Source organism: Setaria italica, chromosome I, assembly GCF_000263155.2.
Source record: "Setaria italica strain Yugu1 chromosome I, Setaria_italica_v2.0, whole genome shotgun sequence".
Lineage (NCBI taxonomy): Eukaryota > Viridiplantae > Streptophyta > Magnoliopsida > Poales > Poaceae > Setaria > Setaria italica.
This window is the reverse complement of record NC_028450.1, coordinates 39876982-39898107: the sequence shown is the minus strand read 5'-3', so window position 1 is coordinate 39898107 and position 21126 is coordinate 39876982. Positions and strand designations below refer to the sequence as shown.

At 47.2% G+C, this 21126-nt stretch overlaps 3 protein-coding genes and 1 pseudogene across 4 annotated transcripts; 2 read left to right on the top strand and 2 right to left on the bottom strand.

Annotated features, from left to right (window-relative positions):
• Positions 1 to 249: 249 nt before the first annotated feature.
• Positions 250 to 2663, top strand: LOC101755183 (pectinesterase). The gene is made up of 2 exons (XM_004954091.2): positions 250 to 1297; positions 1824 to 2663. The coding sequence occupies exons 1-2, from the start codon at positions 298 to 300 to the stop codon at positions 2504 to 2506; spliced, it is 1683 nt and encodes a 560-aa protein (XP_004954148.1). The 5' UTR covers positions 250 to 297; the 3' UTR covers positions 2507 to 2663.
• An 813-nt stretch (positions 2664 to 3476) lies between these two features.
• Positions 3477 to 8732, top strand: LOC101784633 (annotated as a pseudogene).
• Positions 8733 to 8883: 151 nt separating this feature from the next.
• On the bottom strand, positions 8884 to 9838 carry LOC101754780. The gene is made up of 3 exons (XM_004954090.2): positions 9548 to 9838; positions 9299 to 9423; positions 8884 to 9164 (listed from the first exon to the last, which is right to left on the bottom strand). Exons 1-3 carry the CDS (start codon positions 9686 to 9688, stop codon positions 9086 to 9088), a joined length of 345 nt encoding a protein of 114 aa, XP_004954147.1. The 5' UTR covers positions 9689 to 9838; the 3' UTR covers positions 8884 to 9085.
• Positions 9839 to 10432: 594 nt separating this feature from the next.
• Positions 10433 to 20916, bottom strand: LOC101783828 (protein TONSOKU). 2 transcript variants are annotated; one of them, XM_004955186.3, is made up of 20 exons: positions 20560 to 20916; positions 19087 to 19884; positions 18049 to 18225; positions 17819 to 17910; positions 17275 to 17373; positions 16746 to 17194; positions 16627 to 16655; positions 15714 to 15956; positions 14901 to 15051; positions 14624 to 14743; positions 13522 to 13622; positions 13301 to 13424; positions 12850 to 12962; positions 12359 to 12470; positions 12112 to 12216; positions 11953 to 12019; positions 11751 to 11871; positions 11467 to 11637; positions 11264 to 11381; positions 10433 to 11191 (listed from the first exon to the last, which is right to left on the bottom strand). In XM_004955186.3, exons 1-20 carry the CDS (start codon positions 20866 to 20868, stop codon positions 10674 to 10676), a joined length of 4017 nt encoding a protein of 1338 aa, XP_004955243.2. In that variant the 5' UTR covers positions 20869 to 20916; the 3' UTR covers positions 10433 to 10673. The 2 variants fall into 2 exon arrangements, with proteins under 2 accessions (XP_004955243.2, XP_012699267.1); XM_012843813.2 differs by having other exon boundaries at positions 10644 to 11191; positions 14901 to 15048.
• Between the last annotated feature and the right edge of the window lie 210 nt (positions 20917 to 21126).

Sequence of the window (21126 nt, the reverse complement as noted above, 5' to 3'; positions counted from 1 at the left end):
TTGGATGTATCATGGATGAGCTACCACGAGGCGCTGATACCTCCCAAGGACCGTAAAAGGCTTCCAATCCAAAGGACACCTGCTGTCCTGACGATTTATAACTAGTCCCACTTCAAATCTTCAATCAGGGTCCAGTTTCTCCTCTAAATTCGCACTTGGTCGAGCATTCATTATGTGGCAAAAAGGCACTGTGCCAACTCTATAAAACCCCCGTTTGCCTTGCACACTGCCATACTGGTGTACACACCATCTAAAACCTGCACTACCAGTCGCGCTCAGCCAGCCTCCGCTAGAACCATGGAAACGTTTGGTGGGGCAACCTCGCCAGAGAGGCAAGCGAAGATGAGGCTACCCGTCGTTGCATGGTCCTGCGCCATGGCCACGGTGCTAGCTCTCGGGACGGTGGTGCCTGTTGCTGAGGCCAGAAAGGGAGATGACAACGTGGCCGCCGTCTCGAGGATCTGCCGGTCGACGCCGTACCCGAGCGCGTGCGAGACCGCGCTCACGTCGGCGGAGGCGCGGCGCGCCCGGGACCCGTTCGCGGCGTCCGTCCAGTTCGCCATGGCGCGGGCCAGGACGGCGCGCTCGCTGGCGCGCAACCTCTCCGCGTCCGCGCCGCCGACGGCCATGCACGACTGCGCCGAGCTGCTCGACATCAGCCTCGCCCAGCTCCGCGACGCGCTGGCGGGACGCGCGGCCGACGCGGCCGGGGCCACGACGTGGCTCAGCGCCGCGCTGACGAACCAGGGCACGTGCAACGACAGCCTCGCCGCCGCCGCCACCCCGAAGGCCCTCGCGGCTGGGCGCGGCGCCGTGCGCAAGCAGGTCGCGGCTCTCGCGCAGTTCATCAGCACCGCGCTGGCGCTGCACGTCAAGAGGGTCAAGGGCGGTCGCGGCGTCCCGCCGTCCGCCGCGACGGCCGCGCCGTCACCTAAGAGCAGCACGTTCCCGTCCTGGTTGTCTGAGCACGACAGGAAGCTCCTGGAGTCCCCGGCGACGGACGTCATCACGGCCGACGCCGTGGTGGCGCTGGACGGCAGCGGGACTCACAGAAGCATCAACGAGGCGATCGCCGCCGTCACATCACCGGTGGACACCGAGGCGGGCGGCGGCCGCGAAGCAGGAAGAGCCAGGAGAAAGGTGATCAAGGTGAAGGCCGGGCGGTACAAGGAGAGCGTGAGCATCTCGTACCAGCAGGAGAACGTGATGCTGGTAGGCGAAGGCAAGGGGAAGACGATCATCGACGGGAACAAGAGCGTCGCCGGCGGCTACACCACCTACTCCTCCGCCACCTTCGGTACGTAAGGCATCCATCAGACCCTGCACGAGCACGACGATGCATATGCCTAGTCTTTCTGCGTGTACTCTAGGATTTGGTGGCATACTTTTTTTCATTTTACGTAAAGTGATTTGATCTTGAATGAAGACGAGTGCAGTTGTTCTACTATATCTGCTATGGTGTGATCAATGAGCTTAGAAAATATCCCAAATGGCACGATAACTACTATTTGCAGTACCCCTAACTGCAAATGGGCAAGCAAACGAAGCTAAGTTGGTTGGATTCGATCGTTAGATGCATAAAGTTTTTCTAAGCTAGCTTTATCAATTGCCAATTTGCCATCTCATCTACTACACTTTTAGTACAGAGTACTGAACATGAATGCAACGAGCGTGTGCCGTCAAATGCAACGAGTGCGATGTTGCACTCCAAATCGCTCGCATTTGAATGTTGTCACTTTTTCTTAAATCTCAAGACAGTACACTGCCGCTGTCCTGTACGAACCAACCAACACCCTTTGAGATCTTTGTGTTTGATGACGCAGCTGCAATGGGCGCCGGCTTCATCGCCAAGGGCGTGAGCTTCGTCAACAGCGCCGGTCCAGGGAAGGGCCAGGCCGTGGCGCTGCTCGTCGGCGGCGACCGCTCCGTTGTGTACCAGTGCGAGATCAAGGCGTTCCAGGACACGCTCTTCACGCACTCCAACCGCCAGTTCTACGCCGAGTCCGACATCTCCGGCACGGTGGACTTCGTCTTCGGCAACTCCGCGGCGGTCTTCCAGAGCTGCGAGCTCCAGGCCAGGAAGCCCATCCCGGGCCAGCAGGACGTCGTCACGGCGCAGGGCCGCGTCGACCCGAACCAGAACACGGGGATCTCCATCCACAGGTGCCGGATCACCGCCGCGTCGGACCTCGGCAACACACCGGTGTACCTTGGCCGGCCGTGGAAGCAGTACTCGCGGGTGGTCGTGATGGAGACCACCATGGATGGCTCGGTCGCGCCGGACGGGTGGCTGGCGTGGCCGGATCAACCGACGCCGAGCACGACGCTGTACTACGGGGAGTACCGTAACAGTGGGGCCGGTGCGGGGACGAAGGGAAGGGTGACGTGGACTGGGGTGCACACGTCGATGTCCACGGCGGATGCCACGGGGTTCACGGTGGCGAAGTTTATCATGGGGGACTCATGGTTGGGCGCCACTGGAGTTAGGTACACTTCTGGACTGTAAGAAAGATCCTGATGCCCTTTACTACTATCTTGCGAGCTGTGAAATGACTTCCTGACTGCCATACGGGCCAAATGTCAGTGAGATGTAAAAAGTGGAGTGTGATGTGAGAATACTTTTGCTACAACGTAACCAAATGTTTTTGTGCGCTTTGTTGTAATATTTTTTTTATCACCAAATAGAATTGCATCATATAAGATTATACTAGCGGATTACAAATTGGAAGCCTAAGGTAAGATGTATTTGGTATGACAGGGTCTTCAAACATAAAGTTTAATTTAATTTCTATTACAACATAATATCAATTGTTAAAAAATCAACACGCTGAATCTATTGATGCAATCTCTACATACACATCGCATGTAGTTCGACTAATAATTAATAAAATCAGCAAAAATCTTATAGCAATGGGCAGAGCAAATACTACTTGACGTTGACAATCAAACAAGCGTAGCATTCAGTGAAGAGAGGAGAGGGCTGCAATGCAAGTATGCAACCCTTCTAAAAAAACTTTGGCGACAGTTTTGCCCCACTGCAAAACTGAAGTTTTAAAACTTTGACTTAATTGGTGCACTTTTCAGTGGCGCTTCCAAAGTTGCCAAAGATAGATCCTTTATTTTTAGAAACAATTCAAGTGACTGCAAAATGCATAGATACTGCTAAAATTTGGTATGATCAGTGAGGACTTGCATTCAAACAACACACCCCATGATTAATAACTCAAAACCTGAATGAACTACACCCATTTTAGGACAGTGCATTTTCTCCCTTAATTTGCTCTGCAAAGTGCCTATAGCTATAAAACACATGAATGTATCCACTAATAAGGACGTACACAACTGCTCACGAGTCACGACGAGCACTGGCATCTAGCTAGAACCATGGAAACGATTGGTAGACTAGGGCAAGCTCACGAGAGTGGCAAAGAGAAGAGAAGGATACGGTACTCCTGGTTGCTCCGCGGTCCTGCACCATGGCCATGGTGCTCGCTCTCGCAACCGTGGCAACTAACGAGGCAGCGTAGACGAGCAATGTGGGCGTCGTCTCGAGGATCGCAACCTCGGCGTCCGTGCCGCCGACGAGAGAACGTCAGGTTGATCTGCCATTCGACGCCCTACCCGAGCGCCTGCGAAACGGCTCTGTCGTCAGCGGAGGCGGCGCGGTCACCCGGAGACCCGTTCGCGGCGTCCGTGCAGTTCGCGATGGTCCGGGCCACGACGGCGCGCGCGCTGGAGCCCAACCTCTCCGCGTCCGCGCCGGCCGAGCCGCCGTCGGGCATGCGCGACTGCGTCGTGCTGCTCGACATCACCCTCAACCAGCTCGGCGACGTGCTCGCGGGGTCCGCGTCCGACGCGGAAGGAGCGGGGACGTGGCTCAGCGCCGGGATGACGTACCCAGACACGTGCAACGACACAGCCTCGCCGCCGTTCCGGCCTCCACGGGGCGCGACGCCGTGCGCCGGCAGGTCGGCGCGCTCGCCCGATTCGTAGGCACCGCGCTGGCGCTGCACGCCGGCAGGATGAAGGGCGGGAGCGGCATCGCGCCGCCGTCCGCCGCGTCCGCGCCGTCACGGAAGGTATCACGTTCCCGTCCTGGCTGTCCGAACACGACAGGAGGCTCCTGGAATCACCGGCGGCCAACATCACCCTGGGCGACGTGGTGGAGCTGCTCGTCGGCGGCGACCGCTCCGTCGTGTACCAGTGCGAGATCAAGGCGTTCCAGGACACGCTCTTCACGCACTCCAACCACCAGTTGTTCGGCCGAGCCCGACATCTCCGGTCCGGTGGACGGCGCGTCGAGCGCGACCATCTCTCGCTGCGGGCGCACGCAGACGCAGGGGCAGTTACCGAGTCATAGGCGACTTGGCGAGAGGTAGTTATCGTGATGGCCTGATGGGGTACACTGACGGAGCCGGGGCCTGGCCCTGGAAGAGGGTCAATACTAGCTGCAGAAGCTCAATCCAACGGCCGCCATAGCCCCAGCCCCCTCCCCTGTAAAGGAGGTATGGCTCACCCGGGTGAAACAGAGAGCTCTTCCTCACCCAAATTTTTTTCCCTCCCCATCTGCACACAGTGACAAAGTTAGAGCGAAATGGAGGGGGTGCAAGAATAAAGAAAGAATAAAATACAATTACCAAACTGAAGAATTCCACAAACAATATTTTAAGAGAAAAAATGAACCAATGAAAAAAATACAATACATTACCTTTAACCTTCATCATCAAATCTACGACCTTGCATCATCAATATCCTTCTGTATTATCAGGAGCAATCAAAATGCTGTTATCTAATTTCTTTTTATCTACTGACTTTCTTAAGGTCGGATTTTGCTCCTCTGCAAAATTACAAAATTTCCTAAAGTTCCCTTTATTCTTCGACTCGTCGTGGCCCCGAAACGGCAATCCTTACTTCACCAATATTCTAGCAATATCAATAGACCCATTCAAACGAGTAAAATAGTCCTTCTTAGCAGATTCACTCACATCACGGAAAGCAACATCAATGTGTTGTTTTGTTTGTAAGAGATCATCACATTTCTTCATTGCCAGATAGTGTGAGCTACCAACATTACCAACATGATTTTGTAGCCTTTCCTTTCTATGATAGCCATTCCAACCATTTTTAACAAATGCTTCATATCCGCCATCCTTCTTTTCTCTAAACAAGAAACAATAAAAGCAATATGCTCTATCTTTGAACTCACTATATTCAAGCCAACCTCCAAATTCATCGAACCATTCTGGAACAAACCTTCTTGAAACTCCTCCAATCTCTGTCATAGGAAAACGAACTGTGCGAGGTTGGCAAGGCCCATTCTCCAAGTACTTTCTTCTCACCCTCTCTCAAGATTAATATGATAATCATCAATTTATTTCCTTAATCCTGGATCAGACTTAATCTCCTCCTCCCAGTTGATATCATCCAAATGTGAATTTCTAGCATTGTTGCCACTATCCGGCTCTGGTGCTTTCCTTTTGTAAAATCATTCCATTAATTGACCTATCATTAGTAACCTAATATGTAAGTATGTACTAATTAATCAGCATAGTTTAGGAATCAAGAAGCCAAATGTTTAAGTCGCACCTTTAAGAATTCACGACTAAATTCTCCCGTGCGATCACTCCAATTCCCAAATTGAAACCCGGTTGTACCAATAAACCCTACGAAAAAGAATACCCAATTATTAGAGCTTTCCGATTATATATATAACAAATCAAATTAATTGAGAAAGAAATAATAAAAAGATTAATCAGAACTCTAGAGAAGGGGAGGGGAGGGCGACAGCCGACAGGGCGTCGTGGGCGTGGCGCAACCGCGCAAGCAGTCCTGTCTCCTGGGCGCACTGGCGCCGTTTTTTACCGCGTGCGGCGGCCGGCGGCGAAGCGCCGAGGCCGCGAGGGGCTACCGCGGTGGCGCCTGGCGCGGCGAGAATCGCCTGCCAGCGGGCGGCGGCGCAGGCGATCGTCAGATCGTGGCGTGGGAGGGGAAACGGCGTGGACGCGTGGTCTACTGGCGTCAGGCCGTCAGTGGCATGGACGCGTCACACACTCACGCTGGGTGTTGGACTCGTGGCTCGTGGGCTCGTGGGCTCATTGCGCTGCTTCTGCGTCTGCTGATCTGCATATGTATTCTGGCTGGACTGCTGGGCTCAGTTCCATTAATGTGTTGATGCATTTGGGCCGTGGGGGGTGCAGCTTGTTGGGCCAAGGGGGTGCATAAAGGGTCAAGATGCGGAGGTAAGAGCAACTCCAAAAGCTGCTAATCTTACCCCAATACATTTTTTAGAAAAAAGGAGAAAAAACGAACTCCAACAGTCCACCCAAACCTTCCCCAATTTTTTAGCAACGCTAAAAAACAGCCTACCACCACGTATATTTTAGCGTTCATTTTTTCTCCTTTTCTCCCTAAAAAGGATATTGGGGGTAAGATTAGCAGCCTTTTGGAGTTGCTCAAGCACTGATTTTTTTGGGAGGGGTTCATCTGCACCCACTACTTACTACTGAGCTTTCTTCTCCAACTTTGGCGAGATTAAGGATGCCGGGGTTAAAGGTTCGAGGCTTCCGAGGTGGGTGCTCATCGGCAGCCCTAGAGGGAAGGCTGGTGGCGGTAGGCTGACTCGACGGAGGTGGCTGGCGCGGGGGCGGAGAGTCGTAGTGGCGAGGGCGCTGCCGAGCGGGCAGCGGTGGAAGGTGGTTGGGCGGTGCTGGGTGGGGGTGACATAGTCGACGGCGGCGGAGGGAGGGACGGTGTCGCCGGCGGTGGTCAACCGCCGGAGACGGAGAGGGCGGCAGCGGTAGGAGAGCGGGCCTCGCCGACGCCGGGGACGGTGCCGGTGAGGCAACGGGCGGTGTCGAGTGCGGTTGGTGGAGGGAGTTGGGGGAGGAGATAAGATAGAGAGAGGGGAGTTGATTCGAGCCACTGATTTTATATCTAATAGCTGAAAAATTCAAATAAGTAAACACTTCGTTTCACTTGGGTGAGGGATAGACAGCCCCTTCCTTTACCGTCCACCCCCAAGGTCCATGGCACGGCTTGTGGATGGCGTGTCGCCGGTGCGCCACCGCATCGTGGCCGCCTCCTGCGTGGAATGATCATTCGTGGAGCGTCACTCCGGTCGTTGCACGGATGAGGACGTGGCGGCGAACCTCGCCGGACGGCCTGGCGCCGCCGCCGTCCTCGGCAGCTGCCTGCCGCTGTCGCAACTCACAACCGATTAAGCAATTGGCAGCAGCTCGTTTCATCGTGAGGGGCTTGTTCCATGCCGAACGGGTGGCGCAGAAAGGACTTGGGCTTTTTGGCAGCCGTGACTGCGCCGCTAGTCGTGGCACAGCAAGGCGACACTGATTTTTCAGCTTGTCTGGCTGTACGTGCGTGCCGAACCTTGGCACGCTCGTATGGGTTGCTTGCTGCTGTAAGCCTGTAACAGCTAATCCGATCGATCTGCGCTGGGCCAGGGAAGGGGCAGGCTAGCTGTGGCGCTCCTGGTCTTCGGCGACGGCTCCGTCGTGTACCAGTGCGAGATCCAGAGGTACAACGACACGCTCTACACGCAGGCCAACCGGCAGTTCTACGACGACACCGACATTTCCGGCACGCTGGACTTCATCTGCGGCAACTCCGCCGTGGTGTTCCAGAACTGCGGCATCATGGAGCAGGGCCGGAACGACCGGAACCAGAACACCGGCATCTCCATCCAGAAGTGCCGGATCACCGGCGTCGTTGTACCTGGACCGCCCGTGGCGGAAGTTCGCACGGGTGGGGGTGATGGAGAGCGACCTGGACGGCTCTGTCGCGGTGGCGGGGTGGCTGGAGTGGTCGGATCCGTCCGCGTCGAGCACGCTGTTCTTCGGCGAGTTCGCCAACACCGGGCCGGGCCCGGTGCTACGACGAACAACCGGCGTCCATCAACGGGTGACCCACCATGACGGCATCCACAGCCGCGGCGTTGGGAACTCTCGGCGAACCGCGCTCGCGTGGTCGTCGCTCAGTCGGAAAGCTGAGGTTGTCAGGCTATAGGCTGTCGTCCTCGGGCCATCTAGGCGCGGTGCGGCGTCACGTTTGCGTGGTTGCTCGACGGGGACGACGTGGTCTGCGGACCATGTTGCAGCGCATCCCATGGTCGGTGCAAGCCAGATTCCGGGAGGGAAGATACGCAAGCCAAGCCAGTACCGGCGGGGAACGCGGTGGCCCTGCGCGGTGCGCGGACCAGAGGGGGCGCTCATGGAAGCACGCCGCCAGTCCAGGGGGTGGACGGTATTTCATTTACCGTCCAACCCCTGGGTCCCTGATGGCCGTCAGATCGGGCACGTGCGGCTCGGATGTCCAAAGACTGGTCTGTTTTCTGGCTCGGGGGCCGGATGGAGCGAGCATGGCGCAGCGGCGAAGTTCCACGGTGACCGCTGGTCGCTGCTTCGCCTTCATGAGCGGCTGCTGCGGTGAGCGCTCTTGAAGCTTTCAGACGCCGATCGAGCAGCTGCTGGAACTCGACTGCTCGAGCCGGCGGCAGTGTCCGCGACGGCGTACCCCGCATGAACGCGACGTCGACGGCGTCGCAAACGCGCGGCAAGCCGGCGAGGCCTGGTACATCGGCGGGGCACCTCTAGCAATCCTCCACGGCTGCGACGTAGAGGGCATCGGAGGAGCTGTACAGCGCGCACGGCGACGACGTCGTCCTGCTAGCATGGTCGGGAGTGCTGTCGGCGACACTCACGTCGTGGAGACCCGTGAGCGGACGGGGACTCGGCGTCGCTCTGGCATGGCTACTATGGAGCACTAGCAGGAACACGGTCGGGGGTGGACGGTATTTCATTTACCGTCCACCCCTTGGGTCCCTACGAACCATCCAACCGAACGTGTGCGGCCCTGAAATTCTACTGCACTGGCAGGAACAAGAACGAGTTGGTTTGATGCTTCAGGAAACAACACAATTTCCATCTCGCTTACCGAAAGAAGATGCATACGCATGTAATCGAATTAGAAATGTGGCAGAAAGAAAGAGCCACGGCTGGGCTTATTCTCGTAGCTGTTCTCACACGACTGAACTCCAGATGAGCTCTTCTTGCGTGATCACTCCACCAGCTTATCATTTCAGAGCATCCTCGTCTTCCAAGACTCGAAGCGTCGACAGCTCGATGAAATCAGTGACCCGGATCCCCATTGGCCTGCACCACAATTTGACAACAGAAGAAAAATGCAGCTCTAGGTTCAGGCATTCTGAATTTTCTGATCCTGATCTGTTCTGCAAACGAAAAGAGTGATTGAGTGAAGCGAGATGCTAGTAAGGGCTTAGCACTACCATGGAAAGCAGGCCTTCTCCGGCAGCCGCATCCCGAGCCTGGGCCCTTCGTCGTACCCCTCGCAGATCACCTCTCCCCTGTCGTCTCTGTAGCACACCACCCCTCTCACCTGGTCCTCAAACACCTGAAAAGATCACAGCAAAATTGGCACGAAATGGTCACCCAATTTCGTGTTCAGAAGCTATGGGGCAGTGGTTACTGCTAGTAGTTGGCGAAGAACACTCATCAGATAGATGGAGTGCACTCACCGTCTTGATGGATCTTGCAGAGTTGGAGAGGTGCTCATGGCTGCTGCGCACGGTGGTGCTGAACCTTAGCGTCGCCTTCCTTGTGCCGAAACCTGGAACGGCGACGGAAGGAGGGCCATGGCAAGAGCTCCTGATCGCCATTGGGATCTTGAGGGGAGCCCTTGCCAGTTTTGGAAAAGAGAAGGGTGGTGAAGTACTGAAGTGGTTACCGGAGGAGCGAGCTCTTTTCAGTAACAACCTTATTGCAGTTTGGTTGGTGCTGAACAAGATGGCACTTTCATATGCAGTGCTGCTATTGCCACAAGCAAATGATCATAAAAATGGACAATGTGCAGATAAGGGCCTTTGTTAATCCTGTCTAGCTTTTACTTGCAGGATTCGTTTGCTAGTGAAAAATTTCCTCTTTTTTCGACATGTATTTAATTTAAGCCTCGTGTTTTGAAATATTTTGGTAGTATTCGAAGTTTTTTTAATTAAAAAGCTGGCCCGTTAGAAGATTGGCTTGCCAAGTTGCCATGGATTTAGCAATGTTCTTTCATTTGGGTGGTGTCTCAGCTTATCATGGCCCTTTTGGGGGTTTGCGGGCCTAGCCAGTCCCATCATAGACATTATCCACATAATTGTTAATAATACTCTCTAATTTCTACAACCGACAAATCCTTATCTGCTGATGCGATGCACTCGACAAAACAATTGGATATCTATCGCCAATAGTGGGCAACTGGACACCAATCTAGTAGCTTTAACCATCTCTGCATTTCCGAAAAAAAAAACCGCACTCTGTTGTATCATAGAAAACATAAAAAATGCCAGTTTGTTTACAAAGCCCATAGAGGCAGAGTAAACCAAAAGTTGGCAACAAACAGACCGAAACTGACAAGTTGCTAGCATGGAAAGACAGGCTAATAGTTGCAATTATAAACACAAGAGAATCTTAATGACAAGCATGTCCCTATAGGTTCCCGTGAGTCAGCATAATTACACTCCTTCAAGCCCAAGTTTTCTCTCGAGTCTCAGCTCATATCTAATGACAAATCGCGGTGTTACATTGACAGCGCCTAGTTAATTCACTGTTGGTATATTTACAGAGAGCAACCATAAATCACTATCGGTAGACCGTCCAGGTTTACATTTGCAAGTCTCTTCTGCAACAGGGTTTCATGCCGCAGCACCTCATACCATCCACTGAAAAATGTACCACATCCTTATTCACATGCTTTCGAGCCATTCCATCGCCTCTTGGAACAGAAGCCCAAGCAGAATACAGTGACTGTATTGCCTCATCAGACAAACCGTTCTGACTGAGATCAAGTACCTTCAGTCGCTTCGCTGAGATAAGGGCCTCCGCCAGTTCTTGGATAATCTGACAATTAGAGTAAGAGTTTTTCTGCGACGAACTTGCACAGCTCCTATGTGGACCAGATACTGAACGATGATTCTCATTTTCTGCTTCATCTTCACTGTCCGGAACCTGCATGTTTTCAAAGTCTAGGCTCCCTTGGGCTATAGCATTGCTTGTTTCAGGGTTGTTACATTGTTTTTTCTCATTGCTTGTTGACACTTCCTGCATGTCTTCATACTGCATTCTCTCTAGTGATGAGTTTGTGTTCTCAGCCAAGCGCAGCTCCTCCAATTGGTCATTTCCTGAAAGTAGCAGATGATTATTAGCTTCACGCAGAGACTGTTTTTTATTGTTTCAGTCGAATTGTTCATCACCTGATAGTGCCTGAATAATACAAACAATTCCAGCAAGTCCAAGGTTGCATCTGTCCAGCATGAGAGATCTAATACTGCATTGGGGATTCACAAGCATTGCCTGAATAGCATCGCATCCCTGCATTGTACAACATAAAACAACAGATCACGGCTCCTGAGATATGGGAATACATATTACCAAAACATCTGAGTAGGAACTAAACCTCCAGGTTAATTGAATTTCCTCCGAGATTTAAGTCTAGAATATTGATACAGGAGAGATTTGTACAGATTTGTGCAAAATCAGGTGCTGTAAGCCCACAATTAGACAACTCCAACCTCAACAAATCTTGAGATGTGCAAGACAATGCGTCAGTAAGCCTAATTGTCCCCACCTGCATAAGAGTAGCACAGATAAGATGAAATGCTTGCGTACAACTTGCAAATATGAACCGTAAATAACAAGCAAAGCCTTTTTTAAAATTTAAAAAATGGAAAGCAAATTCACCGGTCCAATGGAAGTTCCACCTAGCAGAAGTCCTGATAAGCATGAGGATTGTGCAAGTAGGCACAGCTTATCAACCATTAACTTATTCAGTTTTATACCAGTCAAGCTTAGTTCTGAAAACCTGCAAGGACAAAATGTTATGGTTGATCTATTATTTCACTACATCTTAGTATCTATCAATATATGGAGAGTTTCTGCTAACCTTGTCAGAGAGGCAAGTTTGGATAGAAGGTTAAGCATTGCATTGCCAGAAATCGGATTGTTCTTTCCTGTCAAGAGTGGAATTTATCAGCATTTGCACATGAACGTTGCTAATAGTCTTAGTTAAGCACAAATCACTAGTGTCATGCAAAAGAAATACCTAATGAGAGATGTGAAAGGACCGACCCTTCATGCAATGCATCTGCCATCTTCTGAACAGTTCGTGATGTTATAGAGCACTGCTCAACATTCAAGCTATAAAGAGCTGTAACAAAGTGAAAAAAACATATATTTTATAAGGTAAATGTAAAGGCCCTATAACAAGCCAAATAAACAAAACAATAAAAATCAGAGAAAAACTCAGCTAGCCTGTATGCATTTCTACTGATATATCAAAAGCCACATACCTTTGCATTTTTGCAGGATTGTGAAAAGGTAAGAACTGCATGCATCAGTTAGGCGATTTCCAGATAGATTAAGTACTTCCAATCGATCAGTCATAACAGCACACTCGCATATCTGCTCAGTATTTAAGGAGTCAAAAATTACTTTGTGATTTTACTCAATATATGCTGTAAAGCAAGATAATATATTTTAGTATTTAAGCATCTGTGTTAAGAAATGATTTGGACCAAATCTGCAGAGTTCAAATAAAGGTCCTCCTTTGATAAATAGAATATTATTCATTCTCAAATAAATGGTTTGCATATCTTGCATTCTTGTAACTTAATTCTGTTGAATATTGTGTATTAAATTGTTACATGCTTGCATGTTTTTCCTCATCTTTAAACAAGATCCTTGTCCTAAATGTGCAAAAGGTGAATGCAGAATTTCCAACTCTAAATTGAGTACAAAATTATTTCACTTTGATAGGTAGGTTTCAGGGACCGTAAGAAACCTGAAATAAAGCAGTTGGACCAAATCGATTACAATGTAAATCCAGGGTCAAGCCACCATATGTCTGACTTGAAGAAGCAAATATATGCTGAAGCCTTTCAATTGTTTGGTTTCCTGTGATTTTTTTACAGAAATATAGATCAGTCCAACAGGCAATAGAAAAAGAGCAAAGTAGCGGTTTAATACTATCCTACAAATTAAATTCACAGAGCAGTATAGTCAGCAATGGAGTGGATGAAAATAAGGTTCTTAAAAGGCTATACCAATCATGGCTTTGAGTAATTGGAAGAGTATAAAGCACTACATATTAGGGATCAGTAGTACATGTTCAATAGTACAAGGGCCTAAAGGAAGAACCATTTAACTGTAACTGATTTCTGCAGTGCTGTCAAAGTGATGATGCACGATGTGAAGATAAAATGAAAATGACCAGAGTACTGGGAAAAAGGTACCTAGTAAGTTATGAGAAAGATCCAATACTGCTATTGTTTTATGCGATCTTAGGGCATCAAGAAAGGGTGTAATTGACAGATCCTGCAGTCCGCAATCAGAAACAATGACTTCATCTTCAGAGACCTGTCAAAAAATAGAAGACATCCATATTCGGCAAAGTTTGTTACACCTTTGTAAGGGTATCATTCAGATACAAATCATACATATCTAAAATGCTTACCTCAAGATTATATAGTTTTGTCAGCAGCTTCTTATTGGGTGCTTCTGATAACTTTGTGCAGCAATCAACATACAATTTCATCAATCGCTTTGGCACCCAATCTTCATTATAAATATGGTATGTTAGAATTAAGTTGTTAACAGATAAAATGTATGGATACTATGTTTCACATTTTCATCATGATGCATTCCTATGCAAAAGAATGAACTTCATCTATGAAAGCCAAGCACCTGTAAATACTGGGTATGGGGACATGAGGAAGACAGAGACGGCATAGAGATAGCAGGTGCTAGCTATGTGAAGCTCAAGTATCCAATGAGTGCTGAAGAATCCCAAACACAATTAATCTAAGGCTTGTCTATGAACCAGAACTCACAGACAAGTCACTGGGGCTTTTGAGTTCTGGCTCATAGACAAGCTTTAGATTAATTTGGTATTTGGAGCAGCTTTAATGCTGATGCATAAGGAAATCAGAAAGCTGCAAACTACTGCTACAGGCAATTTTCAGTCAATTAAAAGTAAGCATCAGCACAACCATGGCGACTAAGTGATAGTTTAAACTTGTATAAGCCAGTCCAATACCTGCAATGGAAGCTTTAAATAAAGAGGAAGGTATCTTAACGTTGGATGAAAAGCAACATTGTCAAGCATTTTGCCTTTTGTCATTACAAAACATTGGAGCAGTCAGTAAATTGGCGCTCTCATTTTAGTAGGTTAGCACGATGCAGTATGTAAATCACATGTTATATGCTATTCGGGTAGTAGATATGTTTAATCCTCATACTAATTATATACTGTGCCAACAACAAAGATGGGTATATTTCTTCCCTTACCCAATCTTGCCTAGCTTGCTCTTGGCATGTAAATTTGTATTTGGGCAAGATTTCACTTGCTTTTGAGAGACAAATACGCTTTTCTCTTGCACAAGGTTCTCCTTGCCTATTAGCCAAGCTAGACATGGAAACCAATCGAAACAAATACGAACAAATGATTTTCATGTGTCCTAGTCCTAGCAACTATCATCAGTGCCAGAATAGTAGTCCTAAGCAGATAATTAAGAACAAGGCAATCCATTCTATCAAAAGATAATTTATACACATACCATCAATAACAACATCAACACACTTCTGCTCAGAAGTAAGCTGACCATCATAATATATTGGTGCTGCATCATCCAATACCTTTCCACAATACTTGAGTTCCCCAATGACAGGCAATAGACCTAGAAAGTTATATAAATGTAAGACCCCAATTCGAAAATCTAGCAAAGATAAAATTTAAGTGTACAACTCTAGGAGACCAACCCAGCAAAGTAGGGTAAATGCAAAGAATACAAAGTAAAATCTAATTAGCGAGGAAGTAGAACTTAAAAGACAAACCTTTGACCCTTTTCTCATCAGAAATCTGAAGATAATATACACATGCCACTTCAACTTTGAGAGATTCAATGCTAAAAGCACCTTCGTGTACATAAGCACGCCCATCCAAGTAAACCAGATGTTCACCAATTCTGAAAGCCCAGAAGTGCTGCTGCACACAAGAAACATCCTATTTCATTCTAACAGAACACAGAATATCCGTGGTTGGAGTAATTATGTAACTTATACATAATGACTGCTGAGGGTCTGAGGCTAAGGACCATGCACAGATTCATTAAAAGTTACTCTGAAACAGACCGGAATGTGCACATAAGCCATGCATCGATCCTAGGTAGGCTTGAATATTGTTTGCTCCCAAAAAAACCTCATGAAAGTGCCTCTGACATGTAACAACACACAGTATATCCACGAAGGTTGCAGACTGACAAGATGGTAGCTGTGGAGTGAAAGCATCCTTTGAGGAAAGGTCCACATGTCTACATCAATTACTTCACAAGTGAGCTGCAGATAGCAGCTCAATCATATGTTTAATACTTTAATTCACTCTGGTCCATGCAACAGCCAAAATGAAAAACAAAGAAAAAAAGGGTTCTTGTTTGGTATAAGGATCTGTTTAGCACATTAGCACATTTGTGGAGACACCAGGGTAATTAGCTAATTTAAGAACAACACATTCTCACAGAATTTTCCAAAATTAGACTAACAGCAAGGGTATGGACTATGGAACCATTTGTGATGCTTTTCACTTGCTAACATTTGCAAGATATTATAATTTGGTGAGCATGGGAAGATAGGATTAGCAATAATACTTACATGATCAGCATCTGTGGATTGAAAACCAACAACATTTTGGCTTTCATGCCGACTGTTTGAAACAGGAGCACTAAACTTGGAACCACTTGCTGCTGATTTGGATGCTGATCCCTTTCCTACACTGGAAGCACCTAATTCTACACCTTCAAAAGCATGACCAATAGGACTACTTGACTTGAATGAACAGATACTCTCCTCGGCAGCACAGGGTGCATCCCTTGTTTCATTAGGCTGTAAAGCATCCTGCAGGTGGATACTAGCTCTCAATACGTGGTGCTTTCAGAAAAGTACAACATGAAGTCAAGAACTGTTTCTTTAAAGTCTCATCAACATCTAATGTAACTTGCACAAAGACTCCAAAATCTACCCCTAGCTTTTTATTCCACCTCTCCTCTCCAAACCTAGATCAAACTAGCCTTCCACAGCAAGACAACATAACCACAGTCCGCAGACAAAGAGAACCAGCAAATGTGTTGAACAACATTATGAGCCTGTTTGGCAGATCTCTCCAGGAATTCATGGAGCTGGAGCTTGGGGTAGATTGAGGGCCTGTTTAGCTGAGCTCCTGGAGCTAGTCTAGCTCCAGAAACTTTCAGTGCTGGAGCTTTGGACAGGTCAAGGGTATTTTCATTAGCCATCTTGATATTATTTTGGGCTAAAATAAATATTCAAACTAATTTATTTTATCCTACAAAATCTAAATCCTGCATGGGTCTCAGAGCTGGAGGTCCGCCAAACAGGCCTATGGGTGTTTGGGTGAAACCTTTTTGTTTCCATTTTAAACTAAAAAAATAGATATTTAAACCACTTTATATTAGCCTAGAAAATATAGATATGATGTGGAGCAAAATAAGGCCTATGCTCAATTTCCTGTGAAGAACATAATTCTAAAGAATTGTAACTGTTGCGTTACCTGATTTCTGTTGCTGTTTGCTCCGTGATCTGTTGGGCATGAGAAGGAGATGTCAATAAAACTAGGATGTAAATTTAGCCATTCCAACATGAGTAATATAACACAAATAAACCCTGTACCTGAAACAGACATACTATTTGCCGGACTAGTTGATGTCTTTTTTAGTTGAACAATTTCAGGACTTTCTTCGGATTCATCGTCTGATAAGACCACACGTATACGTTTTCTACCAACGGAGTGATTAGTACATGATCTACTTAAAACTGTCCTAGTGCCTTCAGCCACATCACATAGTTCATCAACATTCTTAGAAGAACTATGCATCTTGGGTGCCTTTATCTTGGATGAGCTCTTACTCCCATGAACGAGTGAAGCAAGAATAACATCATCATCAGGTTCCTCGGAATAATTATTTCCAACCTGTCCATTGTCATCCTCAGGATCAAGCATATTATCAGATGTACAACCACCTTCACTGTCAGTTTCTGAGCAATAGTCGCTAACAGTATGCCTTGCTTCATGTTGATTCAATAGTTGCTTCAGGTTGTCTATTTTTTCCTGCATTTTCCTGAAAATAAAGCCTCTTTAGTAACAGGATAAAATAACATCCTTCTGCACAAAGCGCAATATCTGTTCTTGTTAACTTACTTTGCTTCTTCAATATTATCAAATCTGACCATGTGACTATAATGCATATTCTCAAGGGCAGAAAGTTGCACATTAGGTAGGTCTCCTTCCACAGCAATCCTGAATATGATGGGATGCAAGTATCAGAATCTAAAGATGGAAAAAGAAACATACTGTTAAGGACTAGAGCAGTTAACTATTATAAGATAGACTGTATGGACACATACACAACACAATAACATGACACAGAACTAAAATGGCAATTTGGGATTTAACAAATAAACACCCTTATGCTAACACAGTAGCGCAGATGTTAAAAGTATCAAAAGTGTTGGATTGGATGTTTAGCATAGCTTCAATCCCTTAATATATGCAGTGTTTTCTTAGAAGATTAGTGTGACCCGGAGCTAAAGATGTGGCTGTCCCCTCAAAATATCTCATTCCTTAACCGCAAACTTCAATGCGGAAAGGTGGACAATGACCCCATTACATATTCATGAAACCTCAAAGCATGCAAATGTGCTTAAGAGTTTGAATTTTGAACAGGAAGACATCAAGATATTGCCTGTAGCCTTCTTCGTAAGCTTGCAACGCACCAGCCCAGTCACCACAAGAATCAAGAACATTGCCAATGTTCACTTTGGCTAATGCTTGCCCCTGAAAGAGCGCATATCCCAGATGAGCATGATTTGAAACTAGACGCATCAAGTAAAAGAGTACAATGGAAAGGTGGTCCTGCTATGTGGGAGGCATGACAGAATATTCACAGATACAAATACGGACATGTGGACTCACCTCCAAGTTCCCAATTGTCCGATACATGTTCCAACTTTTCATATACCACTTACGAGCTTTGCTGAAGTTTCTAAGCTTTTGGTACGATTCTCCAACTGACAGAAGAGAGTCACTCAACTTTTCCTTATCATGAAGTTCAGTTGCTACCCTTTTCTTTCCTTTTGAGAATTCCTTGTGCTGGAAAACAAATAGTTGCATGAATGAGCCATGAGATTATTATATTGAACCTCAGTGCCTTGTTGATATTAATGGGGTGAGCATATGTGCATTTGGCCTACTCAGTATCGATTTAATTATTTCAGTTTGAAACTTGGAAAGTATATACACTGATAAATAGTTAATCTTCCAAACCTAGTATAACAAACAAAATTATGTACGATGGGTTCAATAGGCTGTTAGGCTCCCAAAGTTGTTAATTTGACAAATTTCAAATTGATGGTACAACATGAAAGCAAAGAATATTACATATACTGCAGTGTGAATCTTGTAACAAGTCTGGCCACATAAAAGACTACGTCACCAACCAAATAATTCCTTCAAATCAAGTTATTTTCTTTATATATCGCCCAGAAATGTTCCAGGTAAACAGACTGCAGTGCAACACAGAATACAGGCAATTTAGCCGGAAGTTACAGTCTCACCCTAATTGTGTAAATAAGAAGTCCCAAACAAAAGATCAATATTTCTAACACCAATAAAACATTGCAATGAGATATTATGTACTATCTTTGTAAAGTTTATGCTCACTGTTCAGCTCATCAATTGCCTCTTGGAGAGATCATATACAGTTTCAGGACTGCAAATCAAAAGATAGAACCAAGAACAATGTTGTGTGTTACTTCTTTCAGAAAAGTCATTATGTATAACCTATAAACTGCTACTCATGCGCATGGATAAACTAGGGTAAAAAAGGAAAAACCAAACAAGATCCGATGATTGATATAATGAGTTCAGATCGAAATGACGGTCCAAGCTTCACCTAATTGTAGGTGGCTAATGATCACAAACTAGTTAGTAGTCACTGTTCAGTTCACTTACTTTTTGCCATGCACATATCATCCTTGCCTTCTCAATAAGATTATCCAACCACGCATGCTGCTCAAGGAGGAATTTTCTCTCTTTAGATGTTCCACGAGCATTAGAAGTATCTCTGACAAGTTTCTTCAGCTTCTGTTCATCTTTCTTCAACTCCTCAAGTACTTCAGCCGCTTTTGTAACAGTTTCAATATTCTGGTTAATTTGTTCCATTAAGGCATCCTCATCTTCCAAGCATGTTGCTATTCTAAGAGCTTTATTGTAACAAAGCTTTGCCTCTTCATACCTTTGAAGCCGAGAATGCAACTCCCCCAGATTTATGAATCCTTTTGCCTCACCTTGAGGATGGCATATTCTTCTACATATCTCTATATCCTTCTCAATGTGCCCCTGGGCTTTATTCCAGCTCCGTAATTCAGTATAAACATTTCCTAGATTATGATGGAGCCTGGTACGAGCATCGTCATATGAATCTACCTCTTCGTCATCGCATATCTTCAGACCCTGGATAAGTAGTTTCTCAGCGTCTTCAAAATTATCAAGTTCCAGCTCAAGCATGCCCATATTATTGTATGCATCAATAAGCTCCTTCAGAAAATCTGATTTTTGAGAAGGAGCTTTCTCCTTTAGAATCCTTGCCAGCTTCATTGACAATTTAAAATACTTCTTGGCGTTTCTTATGGCACTATGGTCGTTTTCAGATCTTAGAAGCATTTCATGGTATGTTCTCCCAAGTTGTGTGCTAGCTCGCTGCTGCTCAACAAGGTCATCAGATTCCTTTGCAAGCTGTAGGTGCTTCTTCTGTCATGCCAACAAACATCAAGGAAAAGGAATTGTGAGTTCATGCAGCAAAATCAGCAAACTATTCTAATACTCGCATCTCAATTGAAACAAGATGTTAGCATTTAACACCACAAGAGGCAGTGACTAGATCACTTTATGTTCATATTTAACAGATGTGCTATAACAGGTCGGGTACAACACAATCGGTAATGTAAGGCTATCGAACGTTCATAAGCATATCAAAGAACTTAAACCATCAGCATGTGCCTAAGAACACCATTACCAGCCCAAGTACAGGCCAAACTGGGGGCTGGTGTTACATGTACATCACTGAACATCAGACATTTCAAATGCATTGCCATATCATAATTTAATGTGCAGATGCACTACCAGACAGTCCACACCACAGCAGGCATTGAAATGACTATATACTCCCGTAATAATACAATAACTTCAACAGTCAAACTCAACACCTGCCACTGACTGAGCAGTTCAAATGCACGTCCGGATCAACAGACTACCAAATTGCCCAAAACTCCTGAAATTCAGTAACGAAATTCCTACTTCAGGACACGTGGGAGCGCATTATGATTGTTCTGCATAGCTCGACTCCTGTCGTCTTCAACATCTGGAGACTACGGTGATAAGTAATGACTAACGAGGACTGAGGAACGTTGGGGAGTGAGAAGTGACCTGGTAGGTGAGTGCCTCCGGGAAGTGACCGAGGCGGAGGTGGACCTCCCCAAGCGACTGGCAGGAGGGGAGGAGGTGCCGCTGGGGGAGGTACTTGACGGAGACCTCGTAGTCGATCCGCAGCCAGCGGAGCGCCTCGACGTACTCGCCGCGGCGCTTGTGGATGTCGCCGATGACGTTGGCCCAGCGCGCCTCCTCCTCCCGGCACCCCTCCGCTTGCGCCTCCTTGAACGCCCGCTTCGCCCCCCGCATCTCCTCCTCCTCCTCCTTCTTCGACCGCCCGCCGCTGCCTCCGCCGCCGCGCCCCATCGCCGCCCCTAGGGTTCCGGCCTGTTTTCTTTTCCCCCCTCCACCCGAATTTTCCTTGTGGGATTTCGGAGGGAGGAAGGGAGGGAGGAAATGGCCAAATGGTGGGAGGTTCTCCCGCCAAAATATTTCGTTCGGGGCCGCGGCCTCACTTTCATTAATTTCTGGGCTGCGTTCTCGTGGGCCTGAGTAGACATCATAAATATGGGCCTCAATAAAGTCCCTTCTTGTTTCTACAAAGAGAGTCCAAAATTTCTGGAC

Bases quoted from the DNA above. Each gene is read 5' to 3' on its own strand.
- LOC101755183 (XM_004954091.2), top strand. From the start codon at position 298: ATGGAAACGTTTGGTGGGGCAACCTCGCCAGAGAGGCAAGCGAAGATG. The intron at 1,298-1,823 runs GTACGTAAGGCA...TTGATGACGCAG, and splicing joins CTACTCCTCCGCCACCTTCG to CTGCAATGGGCGCCGGCTTC.
- LOC101754780 (XM_004954090.2), bottom strand. From the start codon at position 9,688: ATGGCGATCAGGAGCTCTTGCCATGGCCCTCCTTCCGTCGCCGTTCCA. The intron at 9,424-9,547 runs GTGAGTGCACTC...TGATCTTTTCAG, and splicing joins CTGCAAGATCCATCAAGACG to GTGTTTGAGGACCAGGTGAG. The intron at 9,165-9,298 runs GTAGTGCTAAGC...ATTGTGGTGCAG, and splicing joins GAGAAGGCCTGCTTTCCATG to GCCAATGGGGATCCGGGTCA.
- LOC101783828 (XM_004955186.3), bottom strand. From the start codon at position 20,868: ATGGGGCGCGGCGGCGGAGGCAGCGGCGGGCGGTCGAAGAAGGAGGAG. The intron at 16,656-16,745 runs GTACAGGGTTTA...CATGCCCAACAG, and splicing joins AAATAGTATGTCTGTTTCAG to ATCACGGAGCAAACAGCAAC. The intron at 11,872-11,952 runs GTTAGCAGAAAC...TTGTCCTTGCAG, and splicing joins AAACTTGCCTCTCTGACAAG to GTTTTCAGAACTAAGCTTGA.